General features: G+C 45.0%; 2 protein-coding genes across 4 annotated transcripts in view; one reads left to right on the plus strand and one right to left on the minus strand.

Annotated features, from left to right (window-relative positions):
- The window catches only part of Nrdc (nardilysin convertase), a 71,034-nt gene extending 70,007 nt beyond the window's left edge, over window positions 1-1,027 (plus strand). Inside the window, exon 33 of the mRNA XM_059255851.1 lies at window positions 645-1,027. Coding sequence (XP_059111834.1) covers window positions 645-833 — 189 coding nt within the window. The 3' untranslated portion in view covers window positions 834-1,027. The remainder of the gene's footprint in view (window positions 1-644) is intronic.
- A 948-nt stretch (window positions 1,028-1,975) lies between these two features.
- The window catches only part of Osbpl9 (oxysterol binding protein like 9), a 145,377-nt gene continuing 125,892 nt past the window's right edge, over window positions 1,976-21,460 (minus strand). For all 3 annotated transcript variants that reach the window (XM_059254692.1, XM_059254690.1, XM_059254691.1), the window contains 12 exons: window positions 12,938-13,050; window positions 12,716-12,834; window positions 11,742-11,827; window positions 8,370-8,541; window positions 6,888-6,972; window positions 6,009-6,119; window positions 5,726-5,789; window positions 5,482-5,622; window positions 4,338-4,416; window positions 3,112-3,203; window positions 2,393-2,528; window positions 1,976-2,228 (listed from right to left, as the gene is read on the minus strand). In XM_059254692.1, coding sequence (XP_059110675.1) covers window positions 2,154-2,228; window positions 2,393-2,528; window positions 3,112-3,203; window positions 4,338-4,416; window positions 5,482-5,622; window positions 5,726-5,789; window positions 6,009-6,119; window positions 6,888-6,972; window positions 8,370-8,541; window positions 11,742-11,827; window positions 12,716-12,834; window positions 12,938-13,050 — 1,273 coding nt within the window. In that variant the 3' untranslated portion in view covers window positions 1,976-2,153. The remainder of the gene's footprint in view (window positions 2,229-2,392; window positions 2,529-3,111; window positions 3,204-4,337; window positions 4,417-5,481; window positions 5,623-5,725; window positions 5,790-6,008; window positions 6,120-6,887; window positions 6,973-8,369; window positions 8,542-11,741; window positions 11,828-12,715; window positions 12,835-12,937; window positions 13,051-21,460) is intronic.

Genomic DNA, 21,460 nt, shown 5'->3' on the forward strand with positions numbered 1-21,460 from the left:
AGGGACTTTTGGGAAAGGCCCTTGACTGTACATTGAGTATTACGTACAGCATATAAACAGTATTGTGTGAGGGAATTAAATCTTTAGTTGTCAGTCATTGGAGTTTCCCTGTAAGATGCTAACCTTTACCTCTCTGTACATGAACCAGGTGCAGCCAGAGCATCTCTGCTTTGAGGTTTATCATGAGATTTTATGGGGGTAATTATGGGTTTCTACCGAAGAATATATAGTTTATATTTTTATGAACATGGAATTCCTTCAGGTCTTTTGGGAACTTCTAGCTGAAATTATTCAAACCATCACAAAAGCACTTTGGTCCTCTCGTCCAGGCAACTGGATGCACTGCCTATCACATTGTGAGCCAGCTGAACCATCGTACCAGTTCCCGAGTGTGAGGGCCCCGTGAGACGCGAGAAAGACTGGGTTTCTAGCTCTGGCTGCAGTCCCCAGCTGTAGTCACACCTTTGCTAATGTAGACAGCTGCTAGTACCCTGGTACAAAGACCCAGTCCCTGAGGATCTCTGTCCTTTTGTGGAAGGGTGGGGCAGCCCGAGACAAGCTCCATAAGAGAAACTTGGGTGCTGAGGAGTGGGGACCGATGTCTACCAAGGACGATGCTCTTACACCTGTTTCCTTCTCTCAAGATTGAAGCACTGAAGGGTTTCTCAAAGTCAGACCTGGTCAGCTGGTTCAAGGCTCACAGAGGTCCTGGAAGTAAAATGCTCAGTGTCCATGTGAGTATGCCCAACCATTTGCAGTCGCTGACATCGAGCTGGCAAACATCACACCCGAGTCTTTGGCCTCTTCCAGGTTGTCGGATATGGGAAGTATGAACTGGAAGAAGATGGTGCCCCTTTTGGTGAGGACTCCAATTCTCGTGAAGGGATGCAGCTGACCTACCTGCCAACCTCTCCTCTCCTGGCAGATTCTACCATCCCCATTACTGACATCAGGGCCTTCACATCAACACTCAGCCTCTTCCCCTACCACAAAATAGTCAAATAAACTGCAATCTCATTGGCCTGAAGCAACATGTATTTAAAACGTGTGTGAATTTTATGGAGTTACACTACTGCCTTAGGGCTTCTGTTGGATTTTGCGATGGCAACCTAGGATTTGATTTACTTTTCTCTCCTCTGCAAGACTAACCCAGGGTTACTGCACTGGATGGTAATGAGCTAGTAGCCAAGTGTGACCCAGACACTTACGTCAGCAGCTTGCCTGGCCTGTGTCCTCTGAGGAGAACCCAGTTCTTGTGTGCCTACATGTAACTAATTTGTTATAGCACCAAACTGCCCTGTTTTGTTTTTTAATGTATTTTTAAATAAACATAGTTCTGTATTTCCCTTCAGATCAAGCCATCTGCTGTGGCTTTTTTGGGGTGGGGGAGGAGGAAAATAGTGTGCTCCTTGGCCCTGTAAGGCAGGAAGGTATTTCAGGCTGAGCTACATGTGCTACAGTTGGGGGAGGGGGAGGGCTGGAGTCCTGGGGCGAAGCTCGGTCCGAGGTTGCCAAATTGGTTTATAAACAATGAAAGAAACATTTTTAAAAAGGTTGGAAAATTATTTTATGAAGCCTTAAGCACTGCATATAATTATACTAATCCAGGTTTAGATACAATTTAATAGTTCTAAAATAAAGGTTATAGGTGAAACCATGAAATTTCCTAACACTTGATTTTCGTACATTGCTCTAATTTCCTAAAACAACTCTGAGGAAACAGTATTTACAGGTGGGTGTACTTGTGGAAAAACTGTCAAGTGTATTTGTGTGTGTATATCTAGAACCCAAGATTAAATGAACTAGGAGACAAAGATTATATGCCCGAAGAGCAGAATTCTTAGAGGACAGGGCACTAAGACCCAGGTCTGTGTGTAAATGTTTTTCAACGCATGGGATCTAGAAAAGGAAGAGACATCTTGTTTCAAAACCTGAAGTTTTTCTCAGGACTGAAGTCAGAATTGTAACTGCCACAGAGGAGAAAAGGGAAGCGTTTTCCACTTTAATTGTTCATCTGTGTCGTCAAGTCCAGTATCCCTGAGATAGGAACCACTGCAATAAGAAAGGAAGTGACAGGTTCTCTTGAAGGAAGATCGACTGTTGCTTAGCTACGCCTACTGCCCTGGTCCCCAGGCGTGAACCGAGTTGCCAGCCTAATGTTTGACAGCACCAAGACGCTTCAGTAATGGTTCGTCATAAACCCAGCATTCTCCATCTTCGTGGAAGAGCTACAAAAGAAGAGAGGATTCAGTTAGTGCACATGTTCATTCCATGCCATGCCGTTCCCACCCACTGCAGTGAGTGTCAGGTAGGGACCAGGGAACTCTGAAGGTTCATGGAAATGAACAAGTTACTCTCAAGAGGCCCCAGAGGAAACAGGACCAGGACTTACCCTCGTCTCCCACTGAATTTCCTTCTCCTTCCTTTCTCGGGCTTCTGCTCTTTGTCTTTCTTCAAGTCTGTGCTTTGCTTCAGTTGCTGCGTCAATGTCCCTGATCTTTAAATTGAAAGTGACATCCTTCCAAAGGCTAAAGAGATGGAAGGAGCCTGTGAGCCGGAGAATGCAAGCCTACAGCCTTCCGACAGCTGCTGAGCGCCACAATGTAGACTAGACCTCCTTAAGCTGCTAACAGTACCAGAGCAGTAACTGTCAACAAAGAAGTAGGGGACAGGCAGCTTGACTTGGCTTGATAGCTAAGACTTAGGTGTTTGCCTCCGACTGCCTCTCTGGTTCTCTGGACAACTCTAGGGAGTCTGTTTATTTCTTACTATAAACTGAAAGGGTTAAATGAAGGGGTCTGATCATTTTCATTCCAGAAAAGCTCAGATTAAGAATGTGATCTCAAAAGGGTCAAGAGGTCAACTGCAGGGACTTAAGGGCACAAGAAGTGGATTCTTCATGTCACTGCTATTTCAACTGTGGGGAGAAGCAGAATTCTGTCAGCAAACTTAGCTGTAGTTACAAAGCTCTTAAGTGTGAGAACTGACAAAGGGCCCAGGCACTGGAGCTCAGTCTGCACTGTTTTATAATGCTCTCTCCCAGACCCACCTGGACCCGGGCCTAGGCAAGCAGGAAGCACCATGGCAGCTGCTCTAGTTATGACTCCTTACCAGCGGGACTCATACTCGTTCTGATCTTCCAACTTCCTCACTTTTTTCTTGATTATAGGCAGCTTCTTGGTATCTACAAAGATGGTATTTTCCTAGACAGGAAGAGGTAGAATGATGCTTTATTATTCAGTGTTACTACAGAGTCAACTTGCCAGGAGACTTTAACACACGAATCCCATATATCTCAGCACAGTGAGTTTCATATGCAACCTAAGTCTAAAATAATTCTTGGAAGTTTAGTGGCTCAATTCAACAGACACATTCAGCATGGCTGCGCATTCACTACATGTTAGAGATACCTCTTGGAGCTACACCACCTCTATCAGGTAATCTTCATGGTAAGTGGCCTCTGAAGACAGGTTGCAGATTCTCTCTAAACTCCAGTTCACCAGCTCTCCCTGCTAATCTATACACCTGGCTTAGTAGAAACACTGAGTGCATTAAATCCAAGTTCCTTCATGGCAGGACTATCCTATATATCTGATGCAAAGCCAGTCTATGAATTAATCATAAACCTGAGTACCTAAAACACAAATTAGTTTAGCACTCCGTACTGGCTACTTTTATGTCAACTTAACACAGGCTAGAGTGATCTGAGAGGAGGGAGCCCCAAATGAAAAACTGCCTCCATATGATTGGGCTGTAGGCAAGTCCTATGACATGTTCTTAATTAGTCATCAAGGGAAGAGGGCCCAGCCTACGGTAGGTGGTGCCATCCCTAGTCTGGTGGTCCTGGGTTCTCTAAGAAGGCAGGCTAGGCAAGCATGAGGAACAAGCCAGTAAACAGCACTCCTCAATGGCCGCTGCATAAGCTCCTGCCTTCAGGTTCCTGACCTGCTTAAGTTCCTGTGCTCACTTCCTTAAATGATGAACTGTTACATGAAATTGAGTGAAATAAACCATTTCCTCCCCAAGTTGCTTCTGGTCATGGTGTTTCATCACCGCAATAGTAACCCCAACTAAGCACATTTCATCTTACAAACCTTCTGACAACAGACTGAGCATTTACCAGGTGACTGCCAAGCACTGCTTCAAATTATTAAGTGTTTTGAGAACAGAAAAAAATAAAGACCATTCTGCACTGTCGGAAAGTGAGGAGGGAGGGAGGTAAGGCTCACCCAGAACAGATGCCAAGTGTTCTTGGTTAAAGGTCAAGATGAAGGAACAAGCACAAGGGGCAGGCTACATACAGTGAAGCTTAGATAAATGGCAAATACAGTTCTTACCCCTGTTGCATACTTTGCGTACATGATACCATTCCATTCCCCTTCAATTGAGCAGAAAGACTTCTTGTCATTTGGAGAACTAAACAGAAAAGAAACAATTTATATTAGTCTCGAGTTGAAAGCTATTCTACTCAAAGTGTTCAGAAGAACATGGGAAAGCGACTGTGAGGCCTGGTTAAAGCAGCTGCAAACCCATTTCACAGTGAGATGCTGTCTTTCCCGTGGTTCCTTACTCGTGACAGTGTTCTGCAGAGGATGTGTGGCATGTAGCAATGGACGGAACACAAATACCACAGAAGAGAATCCATCTGTCATCTATAAATTACATCAAAGCTCAGGACCATGCTCCATTTTGAAAATAAAACTTGTAGAACAGGCCTAATCATGTCTTCCCTCTGACCACCCTACTAATAACATCATCTGTCTTTTGTGAGACGACAGTGTGACAGTGTGACCTGTCACTCAGGCCTGCCCACATCTGTATCAATAGTAAACTTTTCTGTTCTTTTTTGGGGAGAGGGATGGTGGCAGCTGATTCTTTTATTCAAATTAAATTATCTTGGAAAACTGAGTAACCAACAGGTCAAGCATTACTCCATTGGGACACTGTTTCCAGGGCAGAGAAAAAGCCTCAGGGCACAACAGGACAGACCCGTATGCAGGCAGTTTCTGAGACCACAAACTCCCTGTTACTCACAGCTGCCTCCTAGGTCCTAACTGCTGGGGGGGAAAATGGTGCCAGATACCTATGTGTGATGTTTACGGTTTCTCACTAGCAAAGGGACAGAAAAATGAGGGGCTTTGTGAAGACTTACAGAAGCTTTACTAGAAGTCACAAAGCCTGTTTCATGGCCCAACCCAGCAAGAAGGTTGGAGTTTACGGCACAGGGCTCTTGACACTAAGGGGGTCTTTCGGTTCCCCAGTACATAACAAATCCTCAGGGAGATCGTACCCACCACCCTCGACTGTTCTGGGCCCAGGGCATAGGTCTCCTTCTGACATGAGTTTTTTGTTTTGTTTTGTTTTTAAAGATGGAAACAAGCTTACAAAGTCAGGTGATGATTAGTTCCTAACAGAAGCTTAAGAGAGGAAAGTACTGCAGAAAAGTGGAACACTGAGGGAGGCAGAAAACCAAATACCTACAAAATCTCTGCAGTAATTCTGTGCTTCTTGCCCCCATAGAAAGGTTTCGTGTGGAAGACGATATTTGCACTGTAGCCTGTTTTGGAGCAGTTAATGTTGCATTCTCCTCCTAATTCCACCCAGGGCACTGTCAGGATAGACCTACAAAATCCAAGGTTCTCAGGTAAGACTGGCAGTTAGGCGAGAAAGGAGGGGCGTGGCTTAAGAACAGCAAGGTTGCAGCTGATGAAAGCAGTCTACTTGCCTTCCATAGCCATTGGGGAATGTGAGGATGTAGTGCTCATCATACTCCAGACAAGAGACACAGCCTGTGGAGAGAAGAACAGCCTCTGCTAAACAGTAGCCACAGGCCTGCCGTCTGCTTGATGGATACGGAGCGCCATTCACTTTAGGGATGATGTGGTACACACCCACCCCTGCTCTGTCTCCAAATTCATGTTTACATGTAAATTATGACCCCGGCCTTACTGTCAGGTCATTTTGCCTTGAGTGTCAGTACATGCTAGAATGCACATTATCACACTTACCCTGACCTATGTTGTGCACCCCAATCGACATCCCAAGGAATTTTGATTTAGTCCAGATATGAGCATTGAATTGTATCTTCTTGTTAAAACACTCAGCGTAAAAGGCTGAAACTGAAAAAGAAAGTGTTTTCTATGAGGGGTCTATAGACACTGCTCCAAACTGACTGGCCCCACAGAGAAGAGCCTCCAGTCATGCTAGGTGTGTGTGTCTTTTACCCTTTCCCCAAAGCAAGCACACTCAGAGCTGGTGGGCAGGATCCCCGCCCCAACACACACATATATAGGGTCATGGTCAATCCAGAAGGTTTAATCTAAAATCTAAAGGGCAATCTGTTCTGGTTGGCAAAGATGCTTATGCTCTCCCTCCCCTCAATTTGGGCCCCTCCAATATTTCCACTCTTTTTTGTTGCTTGAGATAGGGTTTCTCTATTATATAGCCATGGCTATCCTGGAACTTGCTCTGTAGACCAGTTTGGCCTCAAATTCACAGAGATCCACCCGCCTCTGCCTCCTGAGTCCTGGGATTAAAGGCGTGCGCCACTACGTCCAGTTCATTATTTCCACTCTACACTGAACAAAGATGTTGAGGCTATGTATTCTCCCCACCACATCTGGAATACATTGTGCAAAAACTACAAATGCTCTTCAAGCTGCCATGGGTAAGGTGACTTCAGAAACACTGAACGCTGGTTCCCAAACCCCTTCCTTTTGTACAGATCCAATCAGTGATGTTGAGTCTTGGCGATTACAGTTTCCAGTTCAGGTAACAGGAAAAGGACAGCACCCAAGTGACAAGTCTTTGACCTGACTGTTGTGCACTGGATGACAGGCTTTAGGACAGTGTAGGACTAAAGGTTGTAGGAAAAACCTGTAACTTACTGGGTGGGTGATGGGAAACTTGCTCAGCCACAAATGTTACACTGTTCTTCGAAACCCAGGGTACCGGCCCTTCTGAAACGAGCTCCTGGAAGCAATGGTAACATCAATTAAAAAACCTTTCAGATAAAACAGGACAATGCAGGATCTAATAAGCAGCATCTCTGGTCCCTCCTGGACACACACACATTTCCATTACGGCACTTACCCGCACTGCCAGTTAGGGATTTGTAGTTTCCCCAACTAGACTAAAATTTTAAAGGCTTCATGTGCCTTAATGTGAGATAGGCTATAAAAGCCAGGCCTGGCAATAAGAAGTAGTACGAATTGTCTCTCTTTTTAGTAATGACTACACAATTAATGTGTCTCCTGGAAATAGATACAGGAGTCTCATTTTCCACACGATTATTATGGGCTAGGCACTGTGGACTGAGGACTTTCCTTGTTCGTGCCTAGTAGCTCCACGGCCTACACTCTGTTGTTGGTCCCCGGAACAGTGAAATGGCTCAACAGACACAGGCCATGCAAGCCTGGAGACCTGAGTTCAATCTATAACACTCATGTGAAAATGAAGAGAATCCAGTTAGCTTCTACTTTCACATCTGCCGTGTCCCCCTGCCCCAATAAATAAACACGTAAGTAGCAGAGCCCTGGTCTCAGTTAGGTACCTAGTCTTCTCTAGCTAGCCGTCCTCTTGTACATCTCCATCCAGACCATCCAAGTACACTAACATCTCTCTCCTTCAGGCTTCTCTAGCAAGCACCACACTCAAATTTAACTCTGAAAGTTCCCTTTGCAAATCCAACAGTCTCAATTCATCTTGGCTTACCCTCCTTTGATAGTAAACTGACAACTAGAGCTGCTGACATCCAGGCACAAGGACACATCTCTAATGTCTCTCTTCCCGAGCTCCGCTCTCCACCCATCAATTCCACCTTGCAAATGCAGTTCGAACCAGCTCTTTTTTCTAGAACACTGCCTCTTTAAGTAGTCTAGTTCCAAACTCAGTTTGCATATAATCATTATAATGATCTTTTTTCAAAGCAAAACTGAGACCCTAATAAGTCACAGACTTACCAATATGATGTCCAAGGCCTTCGTGATTTGACTTAATGCCAGTCCTTAAGTCATGTTACTCTTTCAACCCCCACTACTTAAGAGAAAATGTTCATCAACAATGTTCTTTGTATGGTGAACATCTGAGATCACTGCCTTCACCATGATCTGATCCTGATAAAGGGAATCTTCAATTATTTCACACAGTGTGAAACAACTGAAAACCCTAACACAGGGCCACTGAGAATGGTGTCAGCTGCCAAGTCTGAGGACCTGAGTTTACTCCCCAAGACCCACATAGAGAGAACTGCTTCCTGAGAACTGTCCTCCAGCCACACACGTATTTACGGCACACACTCAACCACATTCACAGACAGACAGACAGACAGACAGGCATGCACGCATGCACAGACTGAGACTGAGACTCACCGTGTTCTCTTCAGTATCATTCGGCAATGTCCAGTGGCACTGGAAGATCTCACCCAAAATAGGATTGTACGGCTTCTTGGCTACTGATCCTCTCCTTCCTGCATGGAAGGCCGAGAGGTACCATTTCACAACCTGAACCATTCGATCCCTGGGATCCTTCTGGTCACTAATGCTGGAAGAGACAAGGACAAATGTGATGCTCTACTTTTTGGCAGGATGAACGCCGGTATAGCATGACCAGCACGATCTACCTTGGGCCACATGGAACATAAACTGTGGACGCCGATCCCAGTTTGACACAACATACAGAACTAATTCCTTCAATTTAGCGTGTGGTTAGAAGACTCTAGCAAATGTTTATATCCATGTAGTTAATCATCACCCAATTAGAACACAGAGTGCTTCCCTCATTCCCCGAGCCCCTGGCTCCCTCTACACGCTCCATGTCCTCCCGAGGCAAACACTGATGCTAGTTTCTGGGGCCGAATCTGCTTTGCTTGCTCTAGGACCTCATGCAAGTGTTCTGCTTCCCTGCCAGAGAGACTTCCTATATTCCAAACTACCAATTGCTAATTTAATCATCGCTTGGATTTTGAAAGAGGGTCTTAGTCTGTGGCCACACTGGCCTTGAATTTGAGTTGATTCTCCTGCCTAGTTCTTTTAAGAGCTGGGATTACAGGTAGCTTATGCCACCACACTCAGGTGGCTTAATTCTTTTATGTGGTTATAAGCGCTTTTAATTGGTTCAGATAGTCTATGGGTTTACTGATTTTCTTTATTTTTAATTTATTTTTTATTTTATGTGTATTGGTATTTTGCTTGCATGTAGGTCTGTGCACCACATGCATGCCTGGTGCCTGTGGGAGACAGAAGAGGGTGCTGGGTCCTGTGGAACTGGAGCTACAGGTGACTGTCAGCTACAGATGTCTGGGTTCTGGGAACCAAACCTGAGTCCTCTGGAAGAACAGCCAGAACTCTCGACCACTGAGCATCTCTCCAGCCCTCATGATTTCTTGGGATGACTCTGTAGTCAACTCTAGAGGAACTGGCTGGCTTATTTCTCCCTGTGGTTATTCTTGTTTTGTTTGGTATTGGGGGTCATACTGGTGATCATGTGAGGGCTTCACACATGCCAGAGGGTCACCTCACTACTGGACTGACTATACTCCAGGCCTGCTGTATATATCTTGAAGCCTGATAAATTCATTCTTTCATCATTACAAATCATCCCTATCTGTCTCTGGTTATATTTCTTACCCATTTCTTTGTTTGTTTGTTTTGAGACAGGATTTCACTCTTTAGCCCAAGTGTTTACTATGTATGCTAGCTGGCCTCTAACTTATAGCAATGCTCCTGCCTCTACCTCCTGAATGCTGGGGCTACAGGACATTTATCTTCTTCGCTCCTTTGATACTAACACAGCCATAGCAACTTTGCTGTGCTCAGTGTTTTACATGGTGTGGTGTTCTGAATGAGAATCCCCCATCCCCCATGGGCTCATATGTTTGAATGCTTAGTGCCCAGTCATTAACTGGAAGGATTCGGAGGTGTGTCCTTGTTGGAGAAGGTATACCACTGCGGGTGGGCTTGGAACTTTCAAAAGCCCACACCAAGTCCAGTGTCTCTCTCTCTCTGCCTGCAGACTGGGATGTAAAGCCCTCAGCTGCTTCTCCAGGACCATGTCTGCTCACCTGCCTGCCACCACACTCTCCACCATGATAACAACATAATAACCCTCTGAAACTGTAAGCAAGCCACCAATTAAATAATCTGCAAGAGCTGCCTTGGTTACGGTATCATAGTGTCTCTTCACAGCAATAAAGCAGTAACTAAGAAACATGGTAATCCCCCCCACACACACCTTTTGGGGAGGTGTTTATGAGTGTGTGTGATAAACACATGTGTGATGCATGTAGACAAGTGTGCAGGTATGTAAGCCCAGGACAGTCTTAAAGGCCAGAGGAGACATCAGGTGTCCTGCTCTATCCCTCTCTGCCTCACCTTGAGACAGTCTCTAAGTAGACCTGACAGAGGCTAGCAGCCAGCAGGCCTGTGTAAGCCTTCTCTGTCCCACAGCACTAGGGAGGGCTTCGGCATGTATGGGCATGTATGAGCGAGCACGCCCTGCTTTATATGGGTGCAGGACCCAGGACCTCATGCCTGTGCAGGCCCTCTTCCTCACTAAGCAATTCCCCGGCCCTAGGGCGGTATAGGATTGTTTTCATTTTTACTGTTTGCAATACTAGAGCCAAAGCCTCACTCCTGCTAGGTGAACACTCCACCACTGAGCAACACCTTCCACCCTGGCCTTTTACTTGTAACCAAGCAGTATTACTGTATTTAAAGTCTCCCCCTTCAGAGAGGATGAGGGCACAGCCTGCTTTTTTAGACAGTCTGACAACTGCTGTCTCTTGAAGAAGACGTGTTCTCCCTACATTTAGTGGTTCTCACACTGATGGCTTTACCGGGGTTACTTCTCCCTGGCCCCTTTGTCCCTGACTCATGATTTACTCTTTCTTCCTTTTTGGAGTTAATCATACATGCATTTTAGTGTTCCATTTGACTTGATTTATTCATGTTTTAGCTGTACTCTTAAAATTCTAAAGCGGTTCCTCTGAGGAAAACCAACTTTAATTCTGTAAATAAGCTACTGTCGTTAAGCACCTGATCCCTGACAGCATCGCCAATGGCTCTCATCTGTCAATCATATACTAAGCTTCACACTATTACAGATTCTTTAAATACTTGCACTTTGAAAACTGGCTATATGGTTTTCTTACATCACTTTCTCTCCCTGTCCCTCTCCCCACCCACCTCTGTGGTTAGCTAGTTCCATCTACTATGAAACTTCAGTGATGTGCATATGGCTTCAGGAAGCCTTGATTCTTCCAGAACAAGGGATGCAGTCAGGGAAAGTTTGCCTGCTGCTAGTGAAAAGCATGGACTTTTGTCACTGTCTCTCTGATGTGACTTCTTTCCCTGTGCACGCGGCTCAGACTGCAGGCTTTATATTACAGTTATATTTATATTATGATTCAGTCAGTAACTGGACTTTTAAACTTTTCCTTTCTTCAGGGTGTAACAAAGTACCTGCCAAATGAAAGGTTTGCTGAGCAAAATTAAATGAATTTCAAGTAAGTTCATAGCCTTGACCTTTTAAACTCCAGCTGCCTGCCTGTTAGCAGCTTCCCAGGTGACTGACTTGATGGTCCTACTCCTCCACCACATGACCTAAGCAGCATGCCCTCACGAGATTCAACTTCTACCCCAGATGCTTGAAAGGATTTGGAGGGTCCAGCTGTGCACCCAGACAGAAGGCTACCAAGCAGTGACATCTGTAAAGACTACAAACTACTGCGCTCAGCCAAGTACCTCACGAACAGGTCCGGATGTGCGAAAAAGTCTGCATACATTTCTAAAAGAGACCGTCTCTCAAGAATAAACGTTGGAAGAACTACCTGTAAAACATACGTTTGACTCCTGAGGATCAAATCCTACAGAAAGATATTTCTGCACTGCAGAAAGACACTCCTCCATCCCACCACACCCACCACAGGTCCCCAGGCATGCTTTACCGAACCCCTTTCCCAGGATGCCCTGGTTCAGAATACCCAGGACCCTGCCCATTAGACGCAGGAACCCCAGAGGGGGCTCTCAACGAGTCTATGTGCTTCCTCTGTGCATGTCTCTGCCATCCCTAAGCGTGACACAACAGCACTTAGAGCTTAGTTGGACTGTGACAAACACCACACAGGATTCAAGAGTGCTGGGGTCCAGTGAGGAAAACATGCTCTGGGAACTAGGAGGAAAGCAGAGCTAAGAAACAATTCATCAAGTGCTTCTTAGAGGACAGTGAGGCAGTAATAAGACAAAGTGACACAGAAGAATACGATATGAAGAGAGTGGGGACAATCAGCCCCTCCCCCACAGACACAGCAGACAGAAACACAAAACCAGAGTGTGACAGGTACTAGCCAGAAAATTAGTATGGATCCTACCAGATGCCAATGTTTTAATTTTAAATAAATATTTTCATGCCAGAGGTCATGAATCTAAATATGGTTCAGAATCTAAGTATTGCAGGGTTGGCAAAGATTTTTCATTTGCTACAAATCAATCTCAATTCTTAATGCACACAGCCCATCCACCACTGTCTCTGAAAACGACGATGTCTGTTAGTTTAGTTTCATTTAGTCATCTGCATACACATGAAACAGGAGACAAGCAAAACCCATGCTGGATGACTATGCTCATTCTGTGAACACCCACCCAGCCACCCACTCCATCAACCCTGTGTAACCGTGTAACCTGGAAGACTTGGAGAGAAGGCCAGATTTGCTGCTTACCTTTGTAAGGTCCATTCCGAGCCTAACTTGTGATAAGAGGTGCATGATAACGCTCTTGTGCTCCTCCACTGACCCCGCCTCCCCATCATCATCTCTGTCGTCATGGGAATCAAAAAGATCTACAACAGAACAGGGCGTCTTAGGCTGGCTTTAGATTGGCTGATGGTCCTCACCAGTAATGCAAACATTTCTAAGAAAAGAAAGTTCTCAGAGGATGCTCACCAGCATCACTTGTGCCATTGGACATGGAGGAATTTAACGATTCTGTGGTGTCTGGGCGCTTTAGGCTATTTCCAGAGCTGCTGTGTGTCAAGACTGAGGCAGATCCTGAAGAACTGAATTAAATAAAAAAAAAAAGTGAAACAGATCAGCTTTTATAGCTAAAGAAAGCAACAACAAGGAACAAAGACGATGATCACAAGTTACTTGAAACCAATACAGAGGCAGATGGCAGAAACAGCCAGCCAGACTCCTCCTATAGCAGCCGCCTGCGTTCCACACTGAGGTCTGAGCTTTGTGCACAGGATGTGTTCAACCAAGCCCAGCTGAAGGCCATGATCAAGTCAGTGAGATTTCTGCCTCTGTATCCACATCTGAAACTTGGATTCACTTTCTCACTTCTTTGTGCACATGGAGATGTGCCAGTCACTGGCAATTTCTTCAAAAATGGCAACAGTCCAGCTGGAGCTGTGGATCATACCTATGACCTTCATCATTTGGGATGTTTGAGTTTGAATCCAGCCTGAGTTACAGAGTGAGACTCTGGGAAAAAAATCAAAATGGCAACATAATCCATCCTTTGTCTTGGGTCTTTACTTTCTGAGATCCTTCAGAGAGTCCATAGAGGATTAACATTTTTCTCAACACTTAAAAAGTAAATTTGAATTAACAACATTTTAAAGTATATTATCTTTAAAAATAAATTTATGGCAACTGACTTTATGAGCAGGCTTAAGAAGGTCTAAAAAGAGCCTCCCCTAAAAATCATCAAAATCTACCCACGAATTCATATATAAATTAAATAACCAGCCGGGCATGGTGGCACACATCTTTAATCCATGTACTTGGGAGGCAGAAGCAAGCCACTTTCTGTGAGTTCAAGGTCAGGACTACATAGTAAGAACGTGTCTCAAAAAACAAATAGCCGGGCGGTGGTGGCGCACGCCTTTAATCCCAGCACTCGGGAGGCAGAGCCAGGCGGATCTCTGTGAGTTTGAGGCCAGCCTGGGCTACCAAGTGAGTTCCAGGAAAGGCGCAAAGCTACACAGAGAAACCCTGTCTCAAAAAACCAAAAAAAAAAAAAAAAAAAAAAAAAAAAATAATAAGGGCAAGCAATTACGTAAAGTATAAAAATATAAACCAAATTTCTCACAAAGCAGACACTTAAAAATGCTACAGAATAACCAGTCTTTTTATAAATCTTTGTGAACACCGTATATTATACACTCTAGTTAAATAGTTTACCCTGTCATCTTTTTTTGATCTTTAAAAAAATTAATGAACTGTTTCACAGAAGAGCTAAGCAAGGGCAGAGTGCCCAGCACCCCACCCCTGCACAGCACACGGCCTCCCTCCAGTACCCAGCACTAGAGCAGTACGCTCATTCCAACTGCTGAGTCTACAGGATCAGCCCCAGCCCTAGCACACAGTTCAGGCTTCACCTCTATTGCCCTACACCTTCTGGGTTTGTAAGGCCAATGAAGAATGACATGTATAGATACTTTCACCTCTGGGCTCTGCTTGGATTAATATATTAGAAGTTTAGAATAGGGTACGCATGTATCCTAGTGTAATTATAGTTGCCTAGGTTGCCTTGTGTGTTATCTATTTAGCATACATCCTTAGGTAATTACTTACTAGCTCTCTAATTAAAACTCAGTATACATCATAGGGGCCTATAAAAGTGTATATCTCACTGCTTTAAGAAGCAATGTAATGAATGAAAGGCCCAGGTAAGAAATCAAATTATTTTTACATGAAAGAACTGCATGAGAATTCTTGTCAAAATATGTGGTTCTGTAACAGACCATCAAAACAGAATCAAGCTTTTAAGCCAACTCAATTGTATACTAAATTTACATCAGATTTTTACCAAATCAATCTTCAAACCTCAACTCCTATAAAACATGAGTTTTATTTTGATAAAATTCCAAAGGCCTGTGACTTATGCTGTGCCTTTTCTTTTTACCAATGGTTGCAGCAGACTGGTTCGGGCACGTCAAACAGCCTCAAGATAGAAACAAACAAAAACATGGGATAAATTTCCAGCCATTCCACAGCCCAGCTCATTCAGAACAAAAAGGGGTCATACACAACATTTAGCTTGTACATTCAAGATAAAGAAGGTTTTAAGGTTCTAAAATTGATTAGTATAATTTATGAAGCATTTATAACAACCCTCCCAGAGAAGCATGATCATTCTGAGAACACAGAGATGCACCAGAGATCGAGGAAGGCCTGATGTCCTACGGCGGCAAAGCAGAGAGGTTGTTTTAAATGCACATCTGGCACACACTCTTTGCAACACGCTCTTTCCACCACGCACTCTCCTCTGATGTACAGACATGGAACCACACTGGCTAGTTATGCAATCTGTAACAGTTAGGGAGTTCTGAATTGTGTAACAGTTACACAGTCCTAAGGAGCTGAGTAACAATAATGAAAGGGTACAGATTCTGGAACTCTCTTCCATCAGAGATACACAGAGAAACATGTAAGGGCAAGAACTTGACCTGAGTTAGAAAACTGAAGGCAGCAGCTAGTGACAGACGTCTCAGCTCTGTCCAGATGGCAGGCAACAGAGAACGTGAATACACTACTCAAATAGGGCTGGATTACGAGACAATATGCAACACTAACTAGCCAACACATCCAGTTGAGAGTATTTAAAGCCTCATTACACACAAACAGAAAGCAAGTAAGTAAAAACCACCAACAAAAAGAACCTAGTTTGGCCAAAAGTATCTACGTTCTCCATGAGTTTGAGACCCAAACTGAGACGATCCAAGTAGAGTCTAAGATTGAGGGAGGAGAGGGACCCAGAAGGCCAGACTGAACACGGTGGGTGCTTCACTTGGGTCATTTCAAAGGGTAAGTTCATGAACTGTGCACTGGAGGCAGGAGACAGAGAAAAGAGAGGGGAACCAAAAGGAGGGAAGAGGGAGAGGGGCCAGAACAGTGCAGATGGTTTTCCAGACACGCTTAGGATGAGTTAATCATAAACATGTCAAGAGGAATCGTTAAACTAGACCAGAGACTTTGGGTGATGTAAGGAGTTCATCGCATGCTGCTAAAGTTTACTTTAGAGGATTTTAGTGGATGGGCAAGTGAATCTATTGACCGGCAAAAGATCTTGAATCCTGTTATGTTTAGAGTGATAGTTAATGTTGGTCTGGTGGGGTAGCACAGTGGGTACAGACATTTGTCACCAAGCCTGATGACGTGAAGTCAATACTAGAACACACACGGTGAAGAGAGAAAATTGACTCCTGCAAGTTGTCCTCTGGCTTCCACAGGTGACTGTGGTACATACACAGACAGACAGACAGACACAGACACAGACACATAAATTAAAAAGAAAATAGCTAATGTTTAAGAGACTTTAAAAATCTGTTTAAAAAGGAAAATCAACCTTTTACTTGGCAATTGTTTTCTAAATGGTTATGTGCTGACCCTGTAATGTTATGCATGGCAGTAATTAAGGCACATCATTACTGTAGTTTAAAAGTTGTGCAGAAGATTCCCGCTCCTTTACTGTATGTTTTTGTTAAGTGATCTATTTCTCCATCCCTAGGCAAACCTGAATAAAATTATGTTAAATTTTTAAAAATTCAAAACTTTCTTTTGGAAACTGTTAATGGTTTCTCAATAGTTTATCACATAATATGCAATGTAGTAAGTCCTGTAACTTTGCTCACCTGGGCCATCCCCAGCCCTAGGCCTTGCGTTGGCCACACACCTGTACGACATGCCAGTCTAAGTGTCCAAGAGCCTTGTCCCACCCATGCTATCCTCACACACCTGTACGGCATGCCAGTCTAAGTGTCCAAGAGCCTTGTCCCACCCATGCTATCCTCACACACCTGTACGGCATGCCAGTCTAAGTGTCCAAGAGCCTTGTCCCACCCATGCTATCCTCACACACCTGTACGGCATGCCAGTCTAAGTGTCCAAGAGCCTTGTCCCACCCATGCTATCCTCACACACCTGTACGGCATGCCAGTCTAAGTGTCCAAGAGCCTTGTCCCACCCATGCTATCCTCACACACCTGTACGGCATGCCAGTCTAAGTGTCCAAGAGCCTTGTCCCACCCATGCTATCCTCACACTCCTGTACGGCATGCCAGTCTAAGTGTCCAAGAGCCTTGTCCCACCCATGCTATCCTCACACTCCCAGGCATAGATTTGGGCAGCATAGCTTGCACACCAGCAAGATTCAGATTCAGCCATTTGTCTCATTTACATAAATTCTTACTTAACACTGAATAAGAATCACCTCACTTCATTCCTCCAATCCCAAATCAACACTGATATCTGAAGAGTGACCGATCAACTCCTTATACATCATATGAAATTACCTAAACATGGACAACAACAAAACAAAACCAGACTTCCACTCAACAGAGGCAGCCTAGACTCTCACATCAGGTACACACCACCAAGGAAAGAAATCCACATGCCCAGGTCTCATCACAAAACACGAACAATATGAAAGGCCAAGGTGGTATATATCCCCCCAAACCCACCAGTCCGACAGAAATACTCTCCAGTGAGAATCACCGAGATGAACCCTAAGACACAGAACTTAAAAGAATAGTCATAAACTTCATCAAAGAATCCACAGAGTTTAGTGAAGACACACACAGCTTAGTAAGCTTAAAGAGCATAGCAACAACACCCTATTGATGCCCAAGAAAACACAAACCAGCCAAATGAAATGATAAACCAAATAAATAACCAGAATTTGAAAACTGAATTCAGTAAAGGCCTAGAAGTACTGAAGAGAATCCAAGTAAGATAGAGACTGAACTGAAAAACCCAATAACCCAGTAAGAAACCTCAGGGGAACCTCACAATTAGAACGGGGCAAGAGGCAGACAGGTATCAGAACCTGAGATAAAATAGAGGAATCAGAGCTTGCAAATGAAGAATATGAAAAATTAAAACACTAAGACCATGTGGGAACTGGGGGCTAAGAAGAAAACATAAATCTGGGACTGGAGAGATGGCTAGAGGTCAAGGGCACTCATTACTCTTTCAGAAGATGGGTTCAGTTCCTAGTACATACATGGTGGCTCACAACCATCCCTAACTCCAGTTCCAGAGGATCCAATGGGCCAGGCAGTGGTGGCACACGCCTTTAATTCTAGCTCTCAGGAGGCAGAGGCAGGAGGATGTCTATGAGTTCAAGGTCCTGGAATAAAGTGAGTTCCAGGACAGGCTCCAAAGCTACACAGAGAAACCTGTCTCAAAAAACAAAACAGAGGATCCAATACCCTCTACTGACTCTGTGGGCATGGGACATGCACGCACACACACACACACACACACACACACACACACACACACACACACACACACACACAGAGAGCTATATACTCATACAAATAAAAAAAATACATCTAGTAAAAATAAAACTTCAAAAAGATATTTTAAAAATCAAGTTTTTAAATTATAGGCATAGATGAGGGAAAAGAATCCCAGGTCAATAGTATACACTAGGTCTTCAACAAGACCACAGAAGAAAACTTCCCTAAATTAAGGAAACACATTCAAAGAGATATAAGCAACACACAAAACACCAGAAAGGGCCAGAAAAAAACCAAAACAGAACAAAACAGAACACTCCCTACAGCATATCATAGTTAAAACACTCAATACACAGAACAAAGAGTATTGAAAGCTGCAGGGGAAGGGAACAAAGAGAACACACGTCAGAAAATCAGGAAAGTCATCAGGGTAACAGGCAGCTTCTACACGGAAATGTAAAAGCAGAAGAACCTGCATCAACGGACAGCACCCAGGCCTACTGGACCCAGCAAAACTATCTGCCATAGGTGAAGGAGAAAGAAAACGTTCCCACGACAGAAGCAAGCCAAACGGATCCACAGTCACTACCCTCACTACCCAGCCGCACAGACAGTGCAGGAGGCAATACTTCCTTCCGATCAAAAAGAGGAACAAACACAGCCAAGAGACCAGGAAAAGAGAAAAATGAAAGTGTAATCATTCAAACACAAAGTACTATTAACAACAGAAAGATCCAAATAATGAAGTAGCTGCAAATCACATACTCTGCTCAACAGTAACTTCAAATATTAATAGTGTCAACTCTCCAACCAAAAGACTTGAGATAGCTGAATGTGTAAGCAACACAATCTCTCTTTCTGTCATCTAGAAGAAACTCAGCTGTAAAGACAGGCAAGGATTACCTTCAAATGAAGACACTTTAAAAGACACTACCAAGCAAATAGGACGGGAAGCAAGCAGGTGTTGCTATTCTGATATTCAACAAAGTAGACATCAAATTAAAACTAACCAGAAGAGATAAAGAAACATTATTTTAATCAAGGGAACAGTTAACTGAGAAGACATTTCAATCCTAAGCATATATGCATCAGATTCTGAAGTACCTGACTTCACAGAAAGTGTCCAACTACAATGAAAAGACTCCAAGGTGACTCCAGCTTAACTGCAGATGATTTCAAGACTGCATTTTCTTCAATAGGTCACCCAGACAACGACATAAACAAACTTCAGAATTAAATGTCATCTACAGCAAATGGGCCTAAGAGATACCTACAAGATATTCCACCCAAACACCAAAGAACATCCATCTACTCAGAAATCCATGGAAGCACCGGGCGGTGGTGGCACACGCCTTTAATCCCAGCACTGGGAGGCAGAGCCAGGCGGATCTCTGTGAGTTCGAAGCCAGCCTGGTCTACAGAGCAAGATCCAGGACAGGCTCCAAAAGCTACACAGAGGAACCCTGTCTCGAAAAACCAAAAAAAAAAAAAAGAAAGAAATCCATGGAAGCTTCTTTAAAACAGATCACATACTGGGACACAAAACAAATCTTAACAAATTCAGAAGAACTGGAATTTTTTTGTATCCTATCAGACAATGTGGTAAAACTTAAAATCGACAGAAAATAAATCTCTAGTATTACATGAAGATTAAACAACACATTATTGACTGACAAAACGTGCCAAAGAGGATCTCAAGAAAAGCAACATTCGAAGCAGGGGCCAGGGATCCTAACCCCTGCCTGCCACAAGACTCCGGCAAAGCCCGCACCCCACGCTATGCAGCTGGGGTGGGAGAAACTCAGCCAAATGCACCAACCAGGAGCCCACCCACCCACCTATGGCGCCGGGCAGTTGGGCACTATAATAGTCTCTTTGAGATGAGGAAGCATGGCCCAGCCCAGCGTCATGGTAACCTGAGCAGAACAGGGGAGACCCACATCCTAGGCTCCGAGGAGAAAACACGGGCCCATCTGGTACTTTGCAGCACCAGCCAGATGGGCACTATTAGAGTGAGCAGAGGTATGGTCTGGTGTGGTATGGGAGAGAGACAAAATGGTTCAGGTCCATTGGACAGAGACATGCCTGAAGAGATGAGAGAGGAAGGGAGGAGGCTGCGATGGTGAGGGAACTGAACCATCGACCAGCAGCAACATAGGGGAAAGAAAGCGAGCCCTGCACTCTGTCTGGCAGCACAGCAGAGCTGACCCGGCTGAGGAGAGCACAGGGGAGCCAACCTGAGAAAGCGACCTTGGGAGACCTGGCCCACTCCCCTGCCATACAGAGGGAGGCATGAGCTTGGGAGAGATGCCCTCTCCCGCCCCCACCTATCAGCATCTAAGGCAGGTGGGAGAGTTGACTCTGCCGTAACAGGAGTTACGAGTGGGAGAGCCCTTCCTGCCCCTCAATAGCGGCAGCACTCGGGAGAGCAGGCCCTGAACCTCTCCAGGGCAGCACAACAGAGCCAACCCTGTAAGCGAAGGTATGGGCGAGTCAGCCCCAAAGTTATGAGTATGAGAGAGCTGTCACTACTTCTCATCTGTCCCATGGTGGCATGGTTTGGGGAGAGATTCACCACCACCACTCCCATCAACATCTGAGGCAGATGGGAGAGCTAGCCTTGTGGTTGTAAGAACAGGAGAGCTGTTTCTGACCCCTACCAGCTACAACACTCAGGACAGCAGACCCTGCATCTTGCCTGGGCAACACAATAGAGCTAACCCTGTTGGCATACGTGTGGGTGAGCCAGGCCCCATCACCTATCTGTCCTATGACGGCATGGGGAGGGGGGAGTTGCCTTCCTTCCCACCCCCTCACCCCCCTACCCCATCAATGCCTGAGGCAGATAGGAGAACTGGCCTGAGGTCACAAGAGCAGGAAGGGCTGCTCCTGCCCACCTGCCCATCACCTGCAACACTTCGGAGAGCAGGCCCTGCCCCTCACCTGGGTAATACAATAGAGCCAATCTTGTTGGTGGAGGTGCGGGTGAGCCAGCCCTGAAGTTGTAAGCATGGGGGAGCTGTCCCCACTACTCATCTGTCATGTGGCAGTGTGGGAGGGTGAGAAATGCCCCCCCTACCCACCACCTGCAACAGACCAGAGAGCTGCCCCTGCCCCTTACTAGCTGCAGCACTCAGGAAACAGGCCCTGCCCCCCTCCCCCAGCTAGGCAGCACAGCAGAGCTACCTAGTGGTTGGAGGTGAGGGTGACCCAGCCC

The sequence above is a fragment of the Peromyscus eremicus genome, chromosome 2 (genome assembly GCF_949786415.1).
Source record: "Peromyscus eremicus chromosome 2, PerEre_H2_v1, whole genome shotgun sequence".
NCBI lineage: Eukaryota > Metazoa > Chordata > Mammalia > Rodentia > Cricetidae > Peromyscus > Peromyscus eremicus.